Here is a 20,754-nt window from a genome sequence, read left to right on the forward strand (position 1 = left end):
GTCCCGGAAGCGGCGGTTGGAGCCGTTTCGTCCTGCGGCGGGAGCCGGGCAGGAGGCCGCGCTGGGAAGGGGCTGGAGGGGGCTCGGCGCGACCATGGAGATCGGCACCGAGATCAGCCGCAAGATCCGGGTGAGAGCGGGGGCAGCCAGGCCGGACCCTGCTGTGCGGGGGGGGCGAGCTGAGCCGCTGCGAGCCCCGCGACCCCCCCTTCCCGCGACCCCCCCCTTCCCGCGACCCCCCCTTCCCGCGACCCCCCCCTTCCCGCGACCCCCCCTTCCCGCGACCCCCTTCCGCACCCCGCTTCCCGCACCCCCCTTCGACCTCCGCACTCCCCGGGCCTGGGTCCCGCCGTGTCCCGGAGGCAGCCGCTGTCTGTCCCTCGGCTGTTTTTATTTTCTCCTTTGCTGAGCCGGGATGACCTTTTATCGAATCTCCTGGGATTCGTTTTCTTGTCAACTTTATGAGCCCGGGTGGTCTGTGCTTGAACTGGGACTTGGGGCTTGTGTGGTAGCACTAGGAACTGGTGTGTAGGAGATCTGGTGTTCAGTGGGGGATTCCTGGCTGTTCCTGCTGCCCTGCTGTCAATCCCTCGCTGTTACCGGGTTTATGTCAGGAGCGGTGGAGAAAATGAAAAGCAGCCTGTTAAACCAGCATGTTCTAACAGTTAATGAACAAATTTTACGAAGTATCCCACTGCTTTGCAGTTAGAAACACTGTTGCTCCATCTCTTAAATGCTCTTTCATTATTTTTTAGGGTGCTATAAAAGGAAAGTTGCAGGAGCTGGGGGCTTATGTTGGTAAGTTTTATCCTGCGTTCAGCAATCTTCTTTGGGTTCATTGTTATTTAGGAAACAACTGGCTAGTTAATGGAACAACATAATTGCTTATTTGTGTTACTGCAGCAGCAGGCTTAAGCATGAGATAAATTATCAGAGGTGTTGGGTTAGTATGAAAGAAAATGATCTGCTTCTTAAGATACATATAAGTGTGAGAGGAGGCAGCGTCTGGACATTGATGTATGAGATACTAAAAGAAAATAACTAAGAAGGCTAGTAGTCTCCCCTTTCAAGGAGAAATGGTGGCAAATGATTTGAAAGAAAAACAAAGAAGTAACGATATGTCTGCAAATATTTAAGGAAGTTTCTTTGAAGCTTGAGGACAAACATTATATAAAGCAATATCCTTGCAATGTAGCAGCAGTTACGTGTGACCACTGTGAGATGGAATCAGCCTTTCTTAAGCATCTTTTTAATAGCCTTTTGAATTCAGGGTGAGACATTTGTCTAAATTAGGGGGAAAGATATTACTGTGAGATAGAGATAGGCTGGATCTTTTAGGAGGTGGAAAGCTGTATTTTACAACAGTAAAAGTTGGTAACTTAGCAGATTGTTCTTTCGGAAGCAGAATACCTCAGTCTTGCAACTGCCTTGTTGTTTCTGATACTTTTTGGATTTCAGGTAAAGGAAAGGCATTGAGAGCATGGTTCAGAGACCTCTTGAGTTGCAGGACCAAGTTAGAAATTTATAGTTTGATTTTGAATTTATCTTATTTCCTGTATAGAGTGGACCATTGTATTTATGGAATCAAAATACACTGACTCTGTAGAAGGGAATTACCTACGAGCTGATGTTCTGAACTCAGCAGGTGCCAAGGTGCTGTGTTTAGAATTTTTTCATTGTAAGGTTGTCTTTTACACCATATCAAAAGTTGTCTTTTTCAGTAAATTTTTTTTTTTTATTGTCATTCCAGGTTTCAGTTTCTCCATGCTTTGTTCTTTGTCTGCTTTTTCCTGTATTTTTGAAAAAAATCTTTCTTATGTGTAATACCAAGTTGCTGGTAGAATAGTAGTAATGTTTGATTCCATGTATGCCTGATTATTCTTTCTCGATTTTTCTTTTTTTTTTTTTTCTTTCTGTTTCCTGTATTCAGAAGGCAGTTCCCATGGTCGCATACATTCTGCATTTTCTTTTCTGTCAGCTTCTATACTTCTTTAAGTAACTTCATATTCTCTATCACTTGGTTTGAGTTCCCTTGGCCTCTTTTTTTTGTTTTTAAACCACTGTTTCTGAATTTCTGTCGCTTTTCAGGTTTCTTTTCTTAACTAGAATATTTTGGATAGCTTTTCAAGTAACACTTTTCCAAACTTCTCTATTTCTTCTTTTAGGCAACTGGTAGAAGTTTGTTCTCCCTCATTCTAGCCTCTGAGCAAGAACCATGCTTTTGTTTCTTCTTGAAAGAAAAGAACTGGTAGTTACAGGAAGTCTTCTACAACAAGATGTGTTGAAACTTCCTTGTTTTGTAGAACTTACATGGGAAGAATTCCTATCTATGAAGCAAATAAATATAAACTATCAAACTATCAAAATTTTCAAAAGGCTATAGTAGTGTATACAGTTTCAGTTGGCATAAGTCAATGTAGTCGCTTGAGAGAAGCAGTTATTAAATTTCTTTCTTTCCATCTTCCATTGTAGGGTTACAGGTAATGGTGCCAACTTACATTTCGGTCTATACTTAAAGTATCTTCTTTATTATATATTGAACTACCTGAGGAGCAGATCAGGTTTAAAAGTAGCTTGGCCAAAAAGTAAAACTCATTCTAAGTTCCTAGACCTGCAACTTGTAGTTTCCATTAAAAAAAAAAAAAGCAGAAAAAGTTGTTGGAGCACTTGAATAGTGATAGTGGAGTGCAGGTGCGATATATGAATGTTATTTCTGTAGTATAGGGTACAGATAAATTATTTACAGGGTATGTAGAGAGATGTAGAAGAAAGGTGATTAATTTGATCTGTATTTTTATTCCTATTTAAGATTTTTCATTTTTTAGGTCTTCTTAACATTGTGTGCAGGCTTAACTAGATGAAATGAGAACAGCTGTATTAGTATGTTTGTTTGAATTCGCAATTTGGAGTGGATTTCCCAACTATTTTCACTTACCATTGTAGTGTTCATGTCTTGGCGTGGTATTGGAGAGCATGAGGTGTTTGATTAAACTAAATTGAAATGTGTGCTCAAGAAGCATGGCTAATGCCCTCAAGCAACAAAACCACCATTCAGTCCATCAGAGTAGCCCACAGCTAGGCCAAAGTGCAAAGTCCAATACCAAACTACCCAAAGCCTCAGATTCCGAGACCAACCTGTCCTTTCTGATAATTATGTGTACCCTGTATGAGCAGTCCAGCAAGGAAATAGATTTCTCACTGTGTATGAAATTGCCTGTGTTAGGGAGTGAGAGAATCAAGACTCTTGGGGTTGCTGGTTTTTTGATGGAAAATCTGGAAGTTAATACAGTGTTGACTTTGTTTAATGCAGAAATCAGAAAGGGATATTTATCTGTTTGGTCTTTGTAACAAAAAGAAATTTGACAAGGGTAAGGAGCTATATTTGGCAATATTAGAAGTGATGGAAATTGTAGATGATTGTTAGCGTTCATGTAAAAGGATATAGGCAGCAGAGTGGCTTTCTTTTATCTTTTCTTCTTGTGTTTTATTTAATCACTTTTTAAATGCTTTGATCTTCCCTTCAGCTTATCCTCTTGTGAAGTTGACCATCTTTTATTTCTCACTCATAGCTGAAACTTTTATTGAACCTCAGAGGAAATGGAAGTCTTGTTAATTTGCTCACCTAATCCTCTGCCTACAGAATCTTTATAGTAAAACTGGGAAACACAATTCTGGTTGCATGTTAAAGGATATTTGCCATGCCTTTTATGATTTATTATACTTTAAAACAACATATTTCTCTTTCTCTTAGATGAAGAGCTCCCTGATTACATTATGGTCATGGTGGCCAATAAGAAGAGTCAGGAACAGATGACAGAAGACCTTTCCCTTTTCCTTGGAAATAATACTGTCAGATTTACTGTCTGGTATGTTTGTAAGCTACTTGTCACACTTCTTAACAGCAATCAGGATTGCTTTTTGTAAGTGAAACCTGAAAATCTAAGAAGTTACGTATCTTCCCACTGTGTAAAAACTGTAAAAACTTCTACTTTGCAATTCTCATAAGTAAATTATTTTTAGTCTGTTACAGTTGCACGGTTCCAGTGATAATATAAGTGGCAAAGGGCTGGAGGGCTTATATTCTGTGTTTGCTCATAAGTTCAGTCAAATCTTTGAATCAGTGTAGTTAGGTGTAAAATACTTCTTCAAAAGCAAACTTCTTTGCCTTTATGCTCATAGTGCTTCCGATTGCTGTTGTTGTTGGCAATTACTATAGACAGGTGAGCGATGAATCTAATTCTGTGCCTGTCTTTGACAAGGCTTGAGCACCAAATGCTTAAGTGTACCTACCTCTCAAGCTGCTTATTTACTATCACTACTCGGCTCTTGAAAACAAAAGTAGAACCCTATAATAATTGTGAGCAGGACAAGTTAGCAACAGATTAACTCCTTTCTAAACTCATGACAGTGCGGATTAATTTATGCTATGCTCCTTGACAACCTTAGCCATTGTATTTCTCACACGTTGTGTAATATTGAATTCAGCTTACAGTATAAACCTTCAATTAACTCCCTGTTTCAGAGTATTCAAACAGCTATTTCATTCCAGAGATTTTTCTTGCTTTCAGAGTTGTGTATTTTTTCAGGTTAATCTTATTTCTGAGTCTCTAACCTAACATAGCTTCAAGGAATGTTCTTTTGTTTTGTATAGATTAGAGAAATACTATATTTTCTCTGCTTTTTTCAATTTGCTGCCTTTGAAATTTTCATCCTGACAGATTACATTCACTTCCAGTATTTCTTTGACATGATTAGTCTAGTTCCTTTTTATTTGGTTAAGAGCTTTTATGCTACTAAATAGCAGAGGGAATCATTTTATAGCTTGGGTATGTTATGAAGCCGTAACATTGACAACGAGTGAAAATTAGTTCCAGCTATTATAAATCTCTGTAACTATTTAAACTGATATATTTCCATGTGGCGGTGTTACTTGTATGGATATGATTTGAGTTTGCTTTCAAAGCTTTCATTTTTTTTCCCAGCGTTTGTCAAAAATATAGAAAAGTAATGCATGCACCCCTTTTTTTGAAAAGTACACAGGCATTGATGTTCTTTTTTCCCTCCTGTGGCCTGCCTAGGCAATGCTTGGGTTTCTCTGAGGAGTAAGTCATGCTGTTGTCTTTCTCATAGTAGTTTGGGAGTCAATTAAACAGATTAGTGAGGTTTACAAGTTGATGAGGGTAACTCCAGTAGTAGGGTTTTGACTGAATCCTGATATACAGAAAGAAATAACACAATAGCACATAGCAGAAAACAATTCTATGGCTTCATAAATGAAATTAAAACTTTACTGAAAAAAATTAAATATGTAGAGAAATCTACATTTTTTATATATATATATTTAGAACCAGATATCAAATGTATGTAGATGCAATATCTCCCGCTGATTTTGACACCTGCTTAAATTCCAAGTATAGTGAGCTATTTCATCTCGATTCAGTATCCACATTTGCTTGTAAATAAAACTTCAATGTCAAGAGTGCAAAATGTGGCAAAATGTTAAATAGTGTCGCGGTTGGGAGTTTTTCTCCTAAAGACAACCAAGAATATTTACATTCTTAAACACTGGGTCTTTGGCCAAAGACGATACTCAGCAAGGTCTGACTCCCTTGGTTTTTCTCTGTAGCTGGTTATTTGGGTCAGCTGGCAAAAGTTTCACAGCAGTTCTATGGTAAACCTGGCAGTCCTGCTGGTTGGCCAACACTTCTTGCTCTGAACCAAATGTCAGGTCACAGTTATTTGGAGGCCAGTGTGAAAATCGATATGCATCAGCAGAACTCATCTGACAACTTTTAAGAGAGTTCTAGGGAAAACTCACAAGGAGGTGAGTATAAGCCTTCCTAACATGCAGTCTTACTTTTCCCAGTTGTCAATATGTTTTTGTTCCTTAACTCCTTTCTGATACTCAGTTTAAATTACAGAAATGCCCATGATCAGGTTTGAATTTTAAGTAGGAGGTATTGAGGTTTTCTGTCTTCTTACTGTAAAGTGTGTTTATTTTTAAACAGCCGTATTATTTTATAGCCTTTTGATTTTTGGTATTGTTTCAACTTGGTGCCTTTTTCACGGGCAAACAGCAAATTTGGTACCTCACTGAAATGTTTTTGCTTACCAGTATGTCTCAAGGAATATTGTTGATGTAGGCAAAGCATGCTGGAAGAATCTTGAGCATGTCAAATGCTGTAAATTGTTTATTGTTTAGGTTTGTATTTAGAAATATGTTTAACTCTCCTATGCAATTAAAGTTTCAAATATGAAGTAAAATTTTCAGCCACACCTTAGGCTTGTAACTTAGTTTTTTTGAATCACTCCTTTTAAAGACACTTAGCTCGCACCGTGAGTTGTAGTGAAAGAGTGGGAAGTACTGGCTTTAATTACGTAAACCAACTAAATGCCAAAAGTAGATGATGTGATGTGTACCCCACCTGCGTGTATGAAGAGTCACTGGAGACAAGATATTTGAAGCTTCCCTTTTAAACGTCCGTCAGTTGACGGAAAGTGAAGTCTTAGATAAATGAGATGCTTTTTATAGGGGGTTTGAGTTGGTTTCTGAAAGATGACTATTCTGAATGTAAATTAAAGTTCTTTTATGTCTCCTTTTTCCCTTTTGCTTCCTTTCCTGTCCCCCATCTATTCCAGGCTTCATGGTGTTTTGGACAAGCTGCGATCTGTGACTACTGGTAAGTAAGAAAATTAATTTTGAGAGAAAGCAAGTTTCTCTTTTATATGGTCTCTTGGGTCCTGACTCTAGAAGATTGCTTTATATTTTGAGGTAGAGCTTATTTCTGAATCCAGAATTTATTTCTGCATGGTTTTGCTGATGCTTTCAGCTTGTAATATTTTCAGAGCTGTGCAATGTGTCTTGTTTGCAGTTTCTTAGCCACATTTACTGCAAAATCTGTGCTTTGTAAAATTAAAAGATACCTGTCTCCACAGAACCAACTAGTGTAAAATCTTCAGAATCTAATATCTTTGAGAGCAACGTTCCTTCCAACAAAAGCAGTTCCTGTGTGAGTGATGAGAGGAAGCATGAGGATGTCCCGCCACCTCTTGCAGTTTCCAGCACTCAGACTGAAAGAAATGACTCAAGAGTTTCAACTAGCTCACAGGAGCAAAGGAACACTACTTCACGGTAAAGTTTCTGCTTACTTATTAACACACATTCAGGCATTTGAAGTAGTGTTGACTGTGGTAGCCATTCTGAAGAGCACAAATGGTTGGAAAAATCAGTCATTTTGAAGAAAAAAAAAGCATTGCTACAAGTTGTTGCATAAAAAAAAATTAAATCAGGAATTCATTTCCATTTTTTTAAGCAACAGATGAGCTTAGATTAATTAGCCAAACTATAAATACCAATCAGTATGTTAGATTTATACAGGCAGTAGTACCGTAATGATTGTTCCTTGCTGGCTTTGTTTAAAAGACTGTTCTCATTTTCCAGAACTTTATTTGCAGGTTATTTAATAGTTGACAATTTCTTTTTTTATCAGACAGTCTTGTGAAGATGGTTCTGCATCCCGCTTAACCTCTACAGTCAAGCCTTTGAGGGAATTGTCACCTTCAGAAGCTGTAATTGACATTAAACCTGAACCAGATGATCTAATTGATGAAGACCTAAACTTCGTGCAGGAGAATCCTTTGTCACGGAAGAAACCTATTGTAACTGTAACTTATGGCTCTTCTCGTCCTTCTGCTGAAATCTACAGACCACCAGCTAGCAGGAGTGCAGATGGCAATACACATGTGCAGAGATTGTCACAACAGGGCAACTTACAGGGGAGCCGGCAGTTAGACACACAAAGCTGCAGGTCTTTGGGAACAGGCCAGCTGTGCAATCCAGAAGCATTTGGCAGCTTAGCAGAAAGTTACAGACCCACCTTCAAACTTAGTGCTGATAAAGTAGGCAGTGAGGTTAGTAGAGTGTAAACTATTGCTATGTTTTACACTTGCTAGGAACCTAAATTGCAATGTACACTTGCAGTAAGGTCTTGACCTCAGTGAAATTGGAGGACTTCGGTCACTGATAACAGTAGGTTTGTGATTTCATTCTTTGAGTCCACTAATAAAAAGAGGTTGCATACTCTATTACCTGACAGGTTTCTGCATCTCAGAGTTGATTAGCTTGTACATCTTCATGCCGTATTGAGTTGGACTAACGGGTTAACACTTCGTTACGATGCGTGTGATGAATCAGAAATAATATTTTTGATCTCTAGATCACTGGCACAGCATGATCTTCCATAAGTGCTATGTAAATCTCCAGCTTTACACAGCTCTCTAAGTCAGTATTTTTGGAATGCTGTGTATTCATACCTAAGCTAGGTATAGTCTCCAAAGCCCAGATATGCTGCTTATTAGGGTTATTATACTATTTAGAACCATGGCGTTTAAGAACTCTTTGGGATTGGTATTGTACAAAGGCAAACTAAAAGGTGGTTGTTGCCCTACCATACTTTGGAGGCCAGACTGAGCCAGGCAGGTTCAGCTGGTAGTTTTAAGACTAACCCATACGAATCAGTTAAGAGCTCTTTGTGAGAAGAATGAAGATTGCTTCATTGCAACCTTAGCAGCCATAACAGAATTTTACATACTTTGTGTTTCAAATGTATCTGTGTTTGTTACTGCTTACATAGTTTTCTGTCTTTGCTGCTACTTAGTTCTATATAAAGGACAACAAATTTTATTCAGATATCTAGAGTGTTTTACAAATACCTGGGCTGATGTCTTTTGGTTTTTAAGATGGGGTAGTGAGAATGAGAATGAGAATATAGTGATTTGCTTAAGGCTGTACATCAGTCATTGATGAATGACAGCCACTTCTTTCCTTGGAAATATTAGAAAAAAGGGTCTTGTGATTATTTTCCTCTATTACTATTTCATTAATGTCTAGAATAGGGCTATTTCAGGAATGTTTCTTAGAATGGTGGACCTTTGCTGTATTCTGCCTTCTTTTAGACAAGTTCTGCTTTGGGAAATTTTACCTTTAAAAAGGTGATTTCTTTAGATATTGGATTTTTGTACTGTATGAAGCTTCTCTATTGGTATAGTTTAGGTCCATCCCTTAGGACATTCCTTTCTTCTTGGGGGACATAGGATAGTTTAAAGTTTACTGTGTACAAACCTAGTATCCAGATGACTTGTTGTGCTCCTGTGTATTTCGGTGCTGAGTGATGGTTCCTACAGGAATTACTGCATGTGCTTTCTCCTATGCTTTCACAGAGCCTAGCATTTATATTTGTCGCCACCACATGTCCTGTTGTGGTGGTAAGTGGCTGTATCAGAACAGGGACCTTGCACTGCCCAAGCTGCACCATACTGGCCCTGTGTAGCTATTGGCATCCTTTGGAATATGTCGGCTTGCTAGAAATTAATTCTTACACTAATCTGAAATAAGAGTTGATACAGAGGAGAAAGTCATTCATATTGGTTTCACTTTTCTCTGTCAGACTTTCAACAGGTGCAGCTAGACTGGTAGTATGAATTCCTTTTGAAAACCCTGCTTTGTTTGTAGATATTGGATAAATTATCTGTACTTTAGACTTCTCCTTTTGTAAATTTTATATACTGTTACATTTTTAATAAGATGTTTCAGTGTAAATATGTCTGATTTTCAAATTCTCTTAGTGCTGTCACTTTTTTCTGTAGACAGTACAGTAGTCCTAGACTCACACAACTTGAGTGGAAGTTCTCCATCTTCTGGATATAGTTAGAATTGCAGTATTTTCCTTTCTCGCTTATATATGTTCTATGTATTGATTGAGTTGTTTTGGCTCCTCTGTTTATTGTAGGAAGAAGGTTCCAGGAAGAGGCGATTGCCTGTTGTAAGCTCAGTAGTTAAAGTGAAAAAGTTCTGTAACGATGGGGAAGATGAGGAGGAGGAGGAAGACTATGGATTGCGAACTGGAAGCATCTCCAGCAGTGTGTCTGTACCTGCAAAGCCAGAAAGAAGGTACTTAAGATCTTGGTGATTCCTTGTGGTTTACTGAATGATTTTAATAACAAAAAATTTGAAAGTGGAAATTGGAGAAAACTGTTTGCAGTTTTGAGAACTGACAGATAAGATTCAGTAAGTCCTTTTTGTATTTTTTGTACTATCTTGCAACTCTGAGTGAGATGTCTGTTTATACAGTATAGATTCATGTCAGTATGTTTCAGACCAGGTATTTAATGTGGTAAAAAAATTTTAGAGGAGTTCTAATTGCTTTGTGTTTATTTTTGGAATAGTTTTCAAACCAATTATCAGTTGTTCTTTATGGCGATTTTAACTTTTTAAAAGAATTGAGAGGTTTGAAGTTTTTCCTGCTCCCTATTTCTTTCTGAATGTGAGGTGTCAGTCAAAGTACATAAATGGTTTTAATCTGATTTTTGACAATAAGAGGAAGAACATTTAAACTAGGGAAGAGATGGTTCTACTGATCTACAGTGCTAGCTTGGATAAGATTTGTTTTAACATAGAATCTTACTCAATTTATCTTGAGCACCACAGCACATTTATCTGATTAAAATTTCCTTATTGTTGATATTGAAAGACAAACAAAACAATAAACAAAGTTTATTTTGCAACTAAGATGTTTTTGATAAAGTCAGTTTTCAGCTAGATCTTGCTCCCCAGGGCAACTGCATAATTTCTAGTGCCAACCCAAATGTAGCCAACAGGCATGTGAACAGCAGAGGTGGGATGAAATGTATGGCAGCGTATGTGCCTTTCAGATGCAGCATGGATTCATAGCACCTTGGTATGTGAAGTGAAATCATGCCGCTGGACCCCTTTTTGAGAGTGATTTGTGGACCTCCATCCACTCAGAATAAAATAACAAGCTGAAAACAATTCAGTCAAGTGATTTTAGATGATAATTTCTATCAGTTTTATGTACAACTGCATTAACCTGTTGAAATATCTGTGTTTAACATGGGTACAGTTGCTGTTGCAATTCATGTACAATTAATTTTTTTTTTTAATCTACCTTAGACCTTCTTTGCCACCTTCAAAACAGGCCAATAAGAATTTAATACTGAAAGCAATCTCTGAAGCACAGGAATCGGTTACAAAAACAACCAATTATTCCACTGGTAATTAGCATTATTTTTATTTGTGCTAAGCAATAATATTTCCAAGTGTTGTTTTATAAGTCCGAGCTAAAGACAGCACTTAGAGATAAAACAGAATGGTAAGTAGTGGATGTCAGTGATACACATAAAAGATTTTCCATGTCCTGTGAACAGATTTTTAAAGATTTTGATTTTGTAGTTTTACTTAACAACAGGAGAATGTTTCAGTGGAGAGGCCAAAAAGATACCTTTGCAGTTTAATATAGAGCTAATGTGTGAATTTTATCTGAAGTATCGTGCAAGCTCTTCCACTTCAAATGCTTCATGTATTTTTTGAAGTATTTTGAATAGCGGAATAAGCTCATTTGAACTATGTGGGTAAAACTAAATGGTAAGATCATAGATTAGGAACCCAGTACTGAGCTGTCTCTTTTAGTTGTATGTGCTAGAAGTTGAGTGCTGATGTGATATTCAGCAAGGGAAGAATATGCTTTGGCTTTTACAACCAGTTCTGATGGTCTTAGCAGAAGGCAGGTCAAGAAGTCAACCTGTTGTCCTGCTACCCTCAAATTCCATGCTACAACTACCTGAATGGAGGTTGTAGCGAGGGGGATGTTGGTCTCTTTTTCCCAAGTAACAAGTGATTAGATAAGAGGAAATGGCTGCAAATTGCATCAGGGGAGGTTTTCAGTTGGATATTAGTAAAAGTTTCTTCACCAGAAGGGTTGTCAAGCATCAGAACAGGCTGCCCAGGAAAGTTGTGGAGTTACCATCTCTCAAGGTATGTAAAAGATGCGTAAGTGTAGCACTTAGGGACATGGTTTGGTAATGGATTTGGCAGTGTTAGGTTAAGGGTTGAACTCAATGATCTTTAGGGTCTTTTCCAACCTAAATGATTCTATGATTTTACTACTATCAAGTTTTATTCTATTTGCTAGCACTTTAGCATAGGGTAGCTGGCACCATATGAAAAACACACATTAATAATCTGTGACAGTTTATATGAAAGGTGAAATGAAAAGTGATTGATTGCAATACCATAAAAAAGTACCAAATTCATTATGTGTAGAAGTGGATGAATTAATAGTTTTCTGATGTCACTCTAACCCTTCTGATGCTGTTTTATTTTACAAGTAGATTTTCTGAGGTGCCACTCAAGAGTGCTCTATGAACACGTATGAATATGCTTTTATACTAAGACTTTTACAGATAGCTCATGATGCTTTTTGAGGAGACAGATGCTTAGGATTTCTTTTTTTGTGTGTGTGTAGGAATTTATTAGAGTTATTTTAGCACCGCCAAGTAAAATTAGTACTGTTGTGTCACTGAGTTGTATGTAAATGATTTAACATTGTTTCTTTATTTAAAGTTCCACAGAAACAGACTGTTCCAGTTGCACCAAGAACTCGAATTAGCCCAGAACAATCACAGTTAGAAGCAATCCATGTGCAAAACAGACTACCTGCTCTGAGTTCTCAGCTTCGAGTAGAAGAGCCAAAGGAGCAGACAGTTGAAGGAATTCAAGGTCACCTGATAATGTTCTTAAAAAATTTATACCAGGCCATGCCATTTTACAACAGGCTGAGTAGAGAAAAGAAATGCTTTTAATTTTTAAGTCAACATTAAAGGTTGCGTGTGGAAATGCCCTGAAAACCAAGAAGCTTTCTAAAGTATGGCTGTAAGATAGATACACACAAACCCGTACACACGCAGATAAGCTCAAAGGAATTAATCAGTAAGCAAAGGGAGGTATAGCATTGTGGCATATCACTGAAGAATAATTTGCATAAGCAAATGCAATAAGCAAATGTATCCATTTATATTGGGGTAAATTCTCTTTAATTTACTCTTGCTCAGTGATTAGATATTTAGATTGTCAAGTAAAATTTGGCTTGAGTAAAATCTTTGTTATATCAGGCCATTGTCATTGTTAAGGAATGGAAAACATCTGTTATTAAAAAAAAATCTATTTTTTCAGTCCCTTATTTGTCATATTAATGTGTTTGGAATCATTCTGCCAACATAAAATAGCAGAAATTTTATCTCTAAATTACATAAAAAGAAGTTTTATCAGTCTTTGAATTAATGTACAGAAAGTATTTATGAAATATATATATTTTTGCTCTTTTGCCATTGAAATGGAAATGGCAGCTTACTTAGGAAACCTACAAAAAGCAAAATAATTTTCTTTAAACCATAAGTCACATGTAGAACAGTGCTACTCTGATTTATTTCACCTCTTTTAAGAAGACCATAAAGTAGTCCCTTGTAGTTGGCTGCTCTCCAGTGTGTGTGTTCTCTGAACAGTCCACACCTCTACAAATGAGGAGGAAGAATTTGGACTTTAAAAGTTGCCATACCCACAGACCTGGTTTGTATTGAGCAATGATCATGGGGCAGACTAAAGTCTTTGAGTATTTAGATGTTGCTATGCCATCTGTCTGGAGAAAATTGTTACTGTTTCTGAAACAATGTGAAAGGGTTTCATAACAATGAGAGTGGGCTTTTTTGTTGGAACTGTGAAGGGGGTTTTGTTGTTTTTTAATCAAAGGAATTAGAAGAGTACGCTTTAGTTCTTTATAGTTTCATTTTGACATGCAGTAAAATATGCTTCTAATTATTGTTTGTTTTAGGAGTTGAACAAAAAGACCTCTCTTGTCAGCTCCAGATTGATCCTGTGATTGAAGATACCTTGCAAGTGACTCAAGGTGAAGTCTTGTGATCTTTTATTTTCAAATTGAATACTGCTGGCCACCGCATGTTAAACTATAAATTCCTTTTCAATTAAATATACGAATCTCTAGTATTTTCTACTTTCTGCATCTCTAAGGAATAAGAGCAGTCCATCAGTAGATGTTCAAAACCTGAGAGATTTTGTAGGCCTGTAGACTCCTTCAATGCTGTTTCAACACAGCCATTTCAGTACTATAGTTTCTTGTTCTGGTCTGGTATGGCTTATGGCTCCTGTTGATCCAGTTCTGTGGAATTAGCTTGGAAGTAAAAATGTCTTTTTGAAGCTACTAATAAGAAGTTAAACTGAAATAAAATCAGCTTATCGACCAGGTAAATTGATATTAAAAATATGCTATAAGTTAAGAGCACTACATCCTTATTTTTCAATTTGCTATGTGATTTTTCTCCCAATTCAGATTACTATGATGCAGAATCTATGGTCCACACAGATACCAGGTCATTTATCCTGAAGAAGCCTAAGTTATCTGAGGAGATAGTGCTGCAGAATCAGCAGCTGGGGAAGAGGGCCACAGAGGCAATACGAGTACTCTCAGGACGTTTAATACAGACACGGTAAAAAATTATTTCTTTTAGGACTGTTAGTGGTCATAATGCTTGTTTGTGGTTTAGATGGAATCACTCAGTCAGGATCTGTGAAATCATGGAAATTTTTGAGGAGATGCCTATTTGGCATGTTAAATGGTTCACGATTCCAAGAATGATATTTACCCTTTTTTTTATCTCAAAACTGTGAATTCCTCAAAAGATTGATCACTTTCCTTACTCTAACTGTGTCTATAAATGAGTTTTTGGATTTATCTATTGAGCTGAATGCAACAAACTGAAATGTACCTGCCAAATTCTCTGCTGTATGACATTGAAATCTGTATTTCCTATTAGTGCTCCAGGGAGACTAGAAGGCAAATTGTTAATTGGAGTACATTATTAGTAGTCTTATATTAACAGAAGGTTTGTTACTGTGTGACTCTCCAAAGATTAGCTTGTACTACTTTTAGTTACTAGTGCAGCTCACTTTTTTACTCAAACCTCTTGAGTCAGAAAATCTATTTTTACATTTCTTTTGTTTGATAGAGACCAGCTTGCACAGGCAGAGAAACCTGGCAGTCCCAAGTTCATCGTGACACTGGATGGTGTGCCCAGTCCACCAGGATACCTTTCTGATCAAGAAGAGGAAGATATGTATATAACTGAAGGATTAAAGCCAGTTACCCAAAATATATGTGGCAGCAAAGGATTAAAAGGCCTTCGAGTGCAGCAGATGCAAATTGTAGCCAGGCAGCTAGAAGGCAATGAGGGTAATTATCTCTTAAATCAAGGCATAGGCACATTTTTACTAGTACAATGAAATACATGTTAGAGGAGTACCCTTGCAAATCCTTGCTTTTACTGGTATAGTCTCTTTCATACTCCTGACTAAAGCTGTTTGGTACAGAAGAGTGTTATTTTTACAGTTATATCTCTGTTAGGGATTCTTATTTAATTAGCTACCTTAGCCAGAAGTAGCACAGGTGTGACTGAAGTTCGCACAGAATCAGATCAGTGTGGAAGTGATTTGTGCAAGCGGTGTGGGTTTACGATAGGAGAGCTTTACTTTGCTTCAGTGCAGTGCCAGGAGAAGGCACAAATAAGGCTGTGGATGGAACGTTGATGGAGTAAAGGTGTCACTAGGAAGGTTAGAGAGGTAAGTTCAGCAGTCCTGGAAAGCTTGGAAGATCCAAAAGTTTAAGCATATTTGGGAAACTAAAAGAACAGTGAATGATTAAGTGCTTGAATTTGCAGAATAAGGTTTTACAAATAATTTAAAAAATGAGAAAGTCAAAGTCCCAGGTTCCCCTAAGAGTAGTGAAGGTATTGAATATTTCAGCTTCTTAAAATACATTTTGGATTGGAGTCTGGGCTCAGGTTACTGAAGTGAATGTGATATCTGTCCAAGCAAATCACATGAAAGTGGTTCTTTTTTGGGTGTGTGCCCCATGCTAGTAAATCCTATCTGGTTAATGTAAAAGTTTACTTTTTACTTTATCTCCTGAAATAATTTTCTAGAGCCAAAAATATCATGGAGAAAGGAAGCATAGCTATTATTAACACATGGCTCAGCAGAACAGTTGTAACTATGATTTAGCTGTAAAATCTTTGATTTGTCTGATTGACATCTGGTCTGTTTGACTTTCATACCTTAATTTGGATTTGTGAAGAAAATTGATTTATTTTGCTTGTAAACAATGCAAGTTTGATCTATTACCAAAAGGCAGCTGTCAGCCCAATTTTATGGCTTCTTTCACTTCGTAGTTTTGGAAATTTTCTTCAGATAGTATGATCATACCTAAATTTTTACTCTCATGACTTTTTTGGATTAATGGAGGCTTATTAAAAACTGAGTTAAAAGGAGAAGGAGATGAAGAAATAGTGTAAATTTCCATTGTGCTAAATTGTGTACAATATAGAATCATAAAAGTTGGGTGTTGTGTTTGGTTTTTTTTTTTCTTTCCTTCCTAGGGGATGTGGAACAGTTAAATGTGTTGCAAAAACAGGAGAAGGTTCTTGAGCGCTGCAAGTACTGGCCTGCCTGTAAAAACGGAGACGAATGTGTGTACCATCACCCCACACTGCCTTGCAAGTGAGTAGTGCAAAACTCATCCACTTGCTTAAGTCTGTTGGGGTAGGATCAGAGCTTGAATATCACACTGTAATTTCTGCTGATTTCCTTCCATCTACTTGTGTCAGAATACAGTGATGTTTCTAGTAAGTAGAGTCACAACTGTGCTCATGAAGAGAAGGCTCAGTCTGGCATACAGGCTGGTGGTTTTATGTTGCTTAGAGATGTGGGAATTGATGTCTCAGAACAACAGGCACTCTTCTGCTAGCTGTCAGAATGCTTTTAAGCATGTTAGGGTACCGCTACATAGTAATGCAGTGATTGTTTTTATTTGAACACAAAGGCTGACTCTTGAATATGCAGTGTGCCTTCAGTTCTCTTCCACAAGCAGCAAGAATCTAGAAAAACAATTTCTGTTTTAAGATAAGTGCTATAAGATTGGGTAGCATTATCTACTCAGATATTTGAATTCTCTTTTAAAATCTGACACAACTAAATTCAAAATAACACTTTCTCTTCAGTGAAAGAGTCGTGCTGCTTAGGGAGTTCTGTACCCCTCTAGGCGAAGGTCTGAATTCACAGTGCCTTTGCTGCTCTGCACTGCACACTAAGAACAATACCTCTTCACTTGCAATAAGTAAGTTGCCACTCAACTCCACTGAGCATGGGGTAGCTCAGTTATCTACTGGGCATAAAGAGCATCTGCAGGGAAAATAAATACAGATCTGTTTGTGTACAGCCAGCACACTACACACCTGCATGCCCTGCTTTTGGCGTTAATTGACACCAAAGCAAGCCTGGTTGTAGCTCTGGCTATCTGTGATATTCTGGCTTTCATGCACAACAGCTATCTGAGGATTTTGCTCTGAGTCTGGGCTTATGACTCTATTTCTTTTCCCTTAGACTTTTTCCTAACTGCAAATTTGCTGATAAATGCTTGTTCATTCATCCAAACTGTAAATATGACGCAAAATGCACTAAGCCAGACTGTCCCTACACTCATGCCAGTCGACGAACCACCCATACATCTTCTAAACCAGGTAAGCACCTCTTGTTTTTCTAAGCTTTAAATGAAAGTGCTGAGGGGAAAGCTATTTTTGGAAGCAGAATCTGACAGTGGTGAAGGGAATAATTTTTTGCTTGATTTGACTTAGTTTTCTCTCAACTCTTAATGCTAGATGAAGAATAATAATCCATGGTTACCACAAAAACTGTTACTGGAAAAATCCCTGGACACTCTTACGCAAGAGTCCCTGTGAAATCTATGCAAGGCTGAAGTGATGACTTGTACAAGTTGTCCCTTCTTCTGGAGGGATTAGCCTGCACTGTAGTTTTACCACAGTTCGTTTCTTAAATTAGATACATACTGTACCGAGAGCTTTTGACACCAGTTGAAAACAGGTTTCTGTCTCTGTGTGAACGTTATTTTCTTTAATGACCCAGTAGGAGTTAACTTTATGTAACAATGAGGATGAGGTTACCCAGTGAAGGCAGCAGCTGTGTTTGGATTACGGGTTGGTATTCCTGCACCTTTGAACAGTGCCAAGGTGGAGGACCTTTACTCCACTGAAGTCATGATCTTTTGGAAGTGGTTTAGCCCTTAGACATAGCACGATGCAGTTTTGTATCTTTGCCAGAAAGCAGAACACCACGTGCTTATCTCCTGCATCATTTCCAGCAGCTCCTTGTGTATTCCTGGAAAGTGCACTGCCTGTGCTTTTCAGTCCAGTTAGCTGGCTTGCTGCTGTCTCCAGTTAACATTTAAATGTCCTTGCCTACCAGAATCTCTGCTTAATTTGTTGGAAGCATTGCCACGACTGGTACCTTCTCTCCTGAAACAGCAAAGAGCCAAGACTAATGATTAGTGGATTGTGGTATGCTTCCAGTTTCTTGCAGAACTTTGGGGTAATATAAAATGTAATCTCTTGCAGAAGGGTTGATGTATTTGTTTGTGTGGAACGATATTAAAAACAGCAGTTTATTCTGATCCAGGCTCACTTCCCATTCTTTTCTTCTCTACAATTAGCACCACTACCTGTGCCATCTCCGTCCTCCACTAATCCACTGTGCAAGTTTTTTCCTGCTTGTAAGAAAATGGAATGTCCGTTTTACCATCCAAAAGTAAGAATTATCTCCTACTCCTTCCCTTCCTTGCCAGAAAGGTAGTTGAAATACGTTACTGTGGGTCAAGAAATGTCACTAACGTTTCATACCTTTTCCTTGTACTTTCCACATTTTAACTTCAGTTCAGAAACAAGAACATGAAAAGCAGCTATTTAAAGAATTTAAAAAATTACATTTTAAAAAAACCTTTCTATGGGATGTTCTGAGGAGTTTCAAACAGGCAGCCAGCCACAGCGCTTGTCAAAAATCTGCCCAGCCAGGATGCTGGGCCCAGAGAAGGTGAAATTGTAGCTTATGTGGAAGGAATTAGTTTTAGACTTGACTCTTCATTCAGGTGGGCTGTGGTGTACAAGAACTTTAAAGACTGCCCAGTTACCCTGGAATGTATATTAATATGATTTATACAGTGCAAGAGTTTATAACTCAGGTACTTCTGTTCTACAGAATTGTGTCCCTGTATATTCTTAATAAGTTCAGTACTTTTTGAAGCCCTAACGATGCTGAAATGCACTGGGTCCCCAGGACTCTTGCTTGATATTGTTAGCCAGATTCACCATCTTTTCCTCTCTCTTTCAGATAAAGCTGTGTCATGCTCCTAAATTGTAGACAACAGATAAATTAAAACTGAAGTCTGTAAACCCATAAAAGCAAAGGAACTTCCACCTGTTAGTGCAGTGGCAGTTTTGGAGCATCTAATTTAATTAATACTTTAGAAAAAGGATTTCCACCTGTCAGGGGGTTGAACTGACAGCACTGCCTATGTAGCAGTTGATTCATTGATCCATCAGATATGTTGTACAGGAATACAAGTTTGCATGTAATACATTCTAGGTTAGCTTGTTCAGGAGTTCAGAGAACCAGTGTTGTGTAGCCTTCTCTGAAATGCTTTCATTTTTTAGCATTGTAGATTTAATACCCAGTGTACAAGACCAGACTGCACTTTTTACCATCCAACTATTGCTGTACCTCCACGCCACGCCTTGAAATGGACTCGAACCCAAACCAGGTGAGGCACTTTCATTTTGTTTTTCTTGGTTAGGTTTAGAGTTTATGTTGTGACTTAAGTCACCAATGTAGTTTTACTCACAGGAGTAACGTGTGGGTGGGTGTGTGCTGAATGAAGATTGTACAAAGACAGACATCTGTTAGAGGCATCTTTCTTTTAGAGAGAACCCTGTACCAATTGGGTTTAGTAGTATAAACATTAACTAAAGTGATGCAACACTGAAAAACAAGTGCCCTGCAGCTTGGCTGTGGCTGAGTCACTGGAATCCTGACAAGTTGTGTTTACTGAGTTTTATTTGAATAAAGCTGAAAATCCAGCTTCAGCTCTTCTTTACTATTGTTTTATTTGTCTTTTCCACATAACAGTCAGATGTTTCTCGCAAGTGTTTCTGGCAGAACAGCTCCTTCCCATCATCTATCCATGATTTCATAAACTTCCCAAAGCGGGAGGCAGTCAAATCAGTTAAGCCTTAATCTCATCTGCAGGGTCTTAACCATTACAGGGATAGGATGCGAATCAGTTCTCAAATCATCTTTACAGACGAGGAGGACTGTTACTTATGTGAATTGTTTTTCTCTTTCCCCTCAGTGAATGACTGTGATACAGCTTGGGACTGAACTTTGTCTCCTTTGGACAGTAGTGGAAAGGCAGATGAACCACCACGAAGGGGCACAGGATGTCAGGAAAAAATCCATGGATTTTGACCTTTTAATATACATTGTTTTCATAAAATGAGGTTGACTTGAACTGTCTCAAATTTTCCAAGTTTGAGCAATTTTACATTTTTTTTACACTGTAAAAAAAAATGTCTGTGTAAGAAAAGTTTTACTTTGAATTCCATTAAAAAAAAAATTGAAGCACATTTTATGTTCTATTTGGGTAATGTTTCCTTTAGACAGGTATGTGGAAGAAGTAAGTGTATCATAAGAATGTTTTAGAAAGCTTATTCCTGTATTTGGATCAATACTAGACATATTTTTTGTTCAGCAGATGTTTGGTACAACACATACACCTGAACTGGTGTCCTAGCAGGCAGTGCCAGAACACTTCACCTGCTCGCTGGGAAAAGACAAAGGGTTTCTTTGGGACATTTGTTTTCTACACAATAGTCATCACAGCCCTGATATTTTCTCCAATGAGGAAAACCCAAGGACAAAGGAAAAAAAAAATCCTTCATAAGCAAGAATAATTAAACAATTAATGGTGTTGTGCTCCATTTAAAAAG

General features: G+C 37.9%; 1 protein-coding gene across 2 annotated transcripts; it reads left to right on the plus strand.

Annotated features, from left to right (window-relative positions):
• On the plus strand, positions 1-20,391 carry ZC3H14 (zinc finger CCCH-type containing 14). Of its 2 annotated transcripts, none has more exons than XM_069858646.1 (17): positions 1-130; positions 756-798; positions 3,752-3,866; positions 6,640-6,680; positions 6,937-7,132; positions 7,491-7,911; positions 9,789-9,949; positions 10,970-11,070; positions 12,419-12,574; positions 13,683-13,757; positions 14,199-14,355; positions 14,875-15,098; positions 16,300-16,420; positions 17,303-17,439; positions 18,426-18,520; positions 19,423-19,529; positions 20,118-20,391. In XM_069858646.1, exons 1-17 carry the CDS (start codon positions 95-97, stop codon positions 20,122-20,124), a joined length of 2,193 nt encoding a protein of 730 aa, XP_069714747.1. In that variant the 5' UTR covers positions 1-94; the 3' UTR covers positions 20,125-20,391. The 2 variants fall into 2 exon arrangements, with proteins under 2 accessions (XP_069714747.1, XP_069714748.1); XM_069858647.1 differs by having other exon boundaries at positions 7,491-7,659.
• Positions 20,392-20,754: the final 363 nt, after the last annotated feature.

This window comes from Phaenicophaeus curvirostris, chromosome 5 (assembly GCF_032191515.1).
Source record: "Phaenicophaeus curvirostris isolate KB17595 chromosome 5, BPBGC_Pcur_1.0, whole genome shotgun sequence".
Lineage (NCBI taxonomy): Eukaryota > Metazoa > Chordata > Aves > Cuculiformes > Cuculidae > Phaenicophaeus > Phaenicophaeus curvirostris.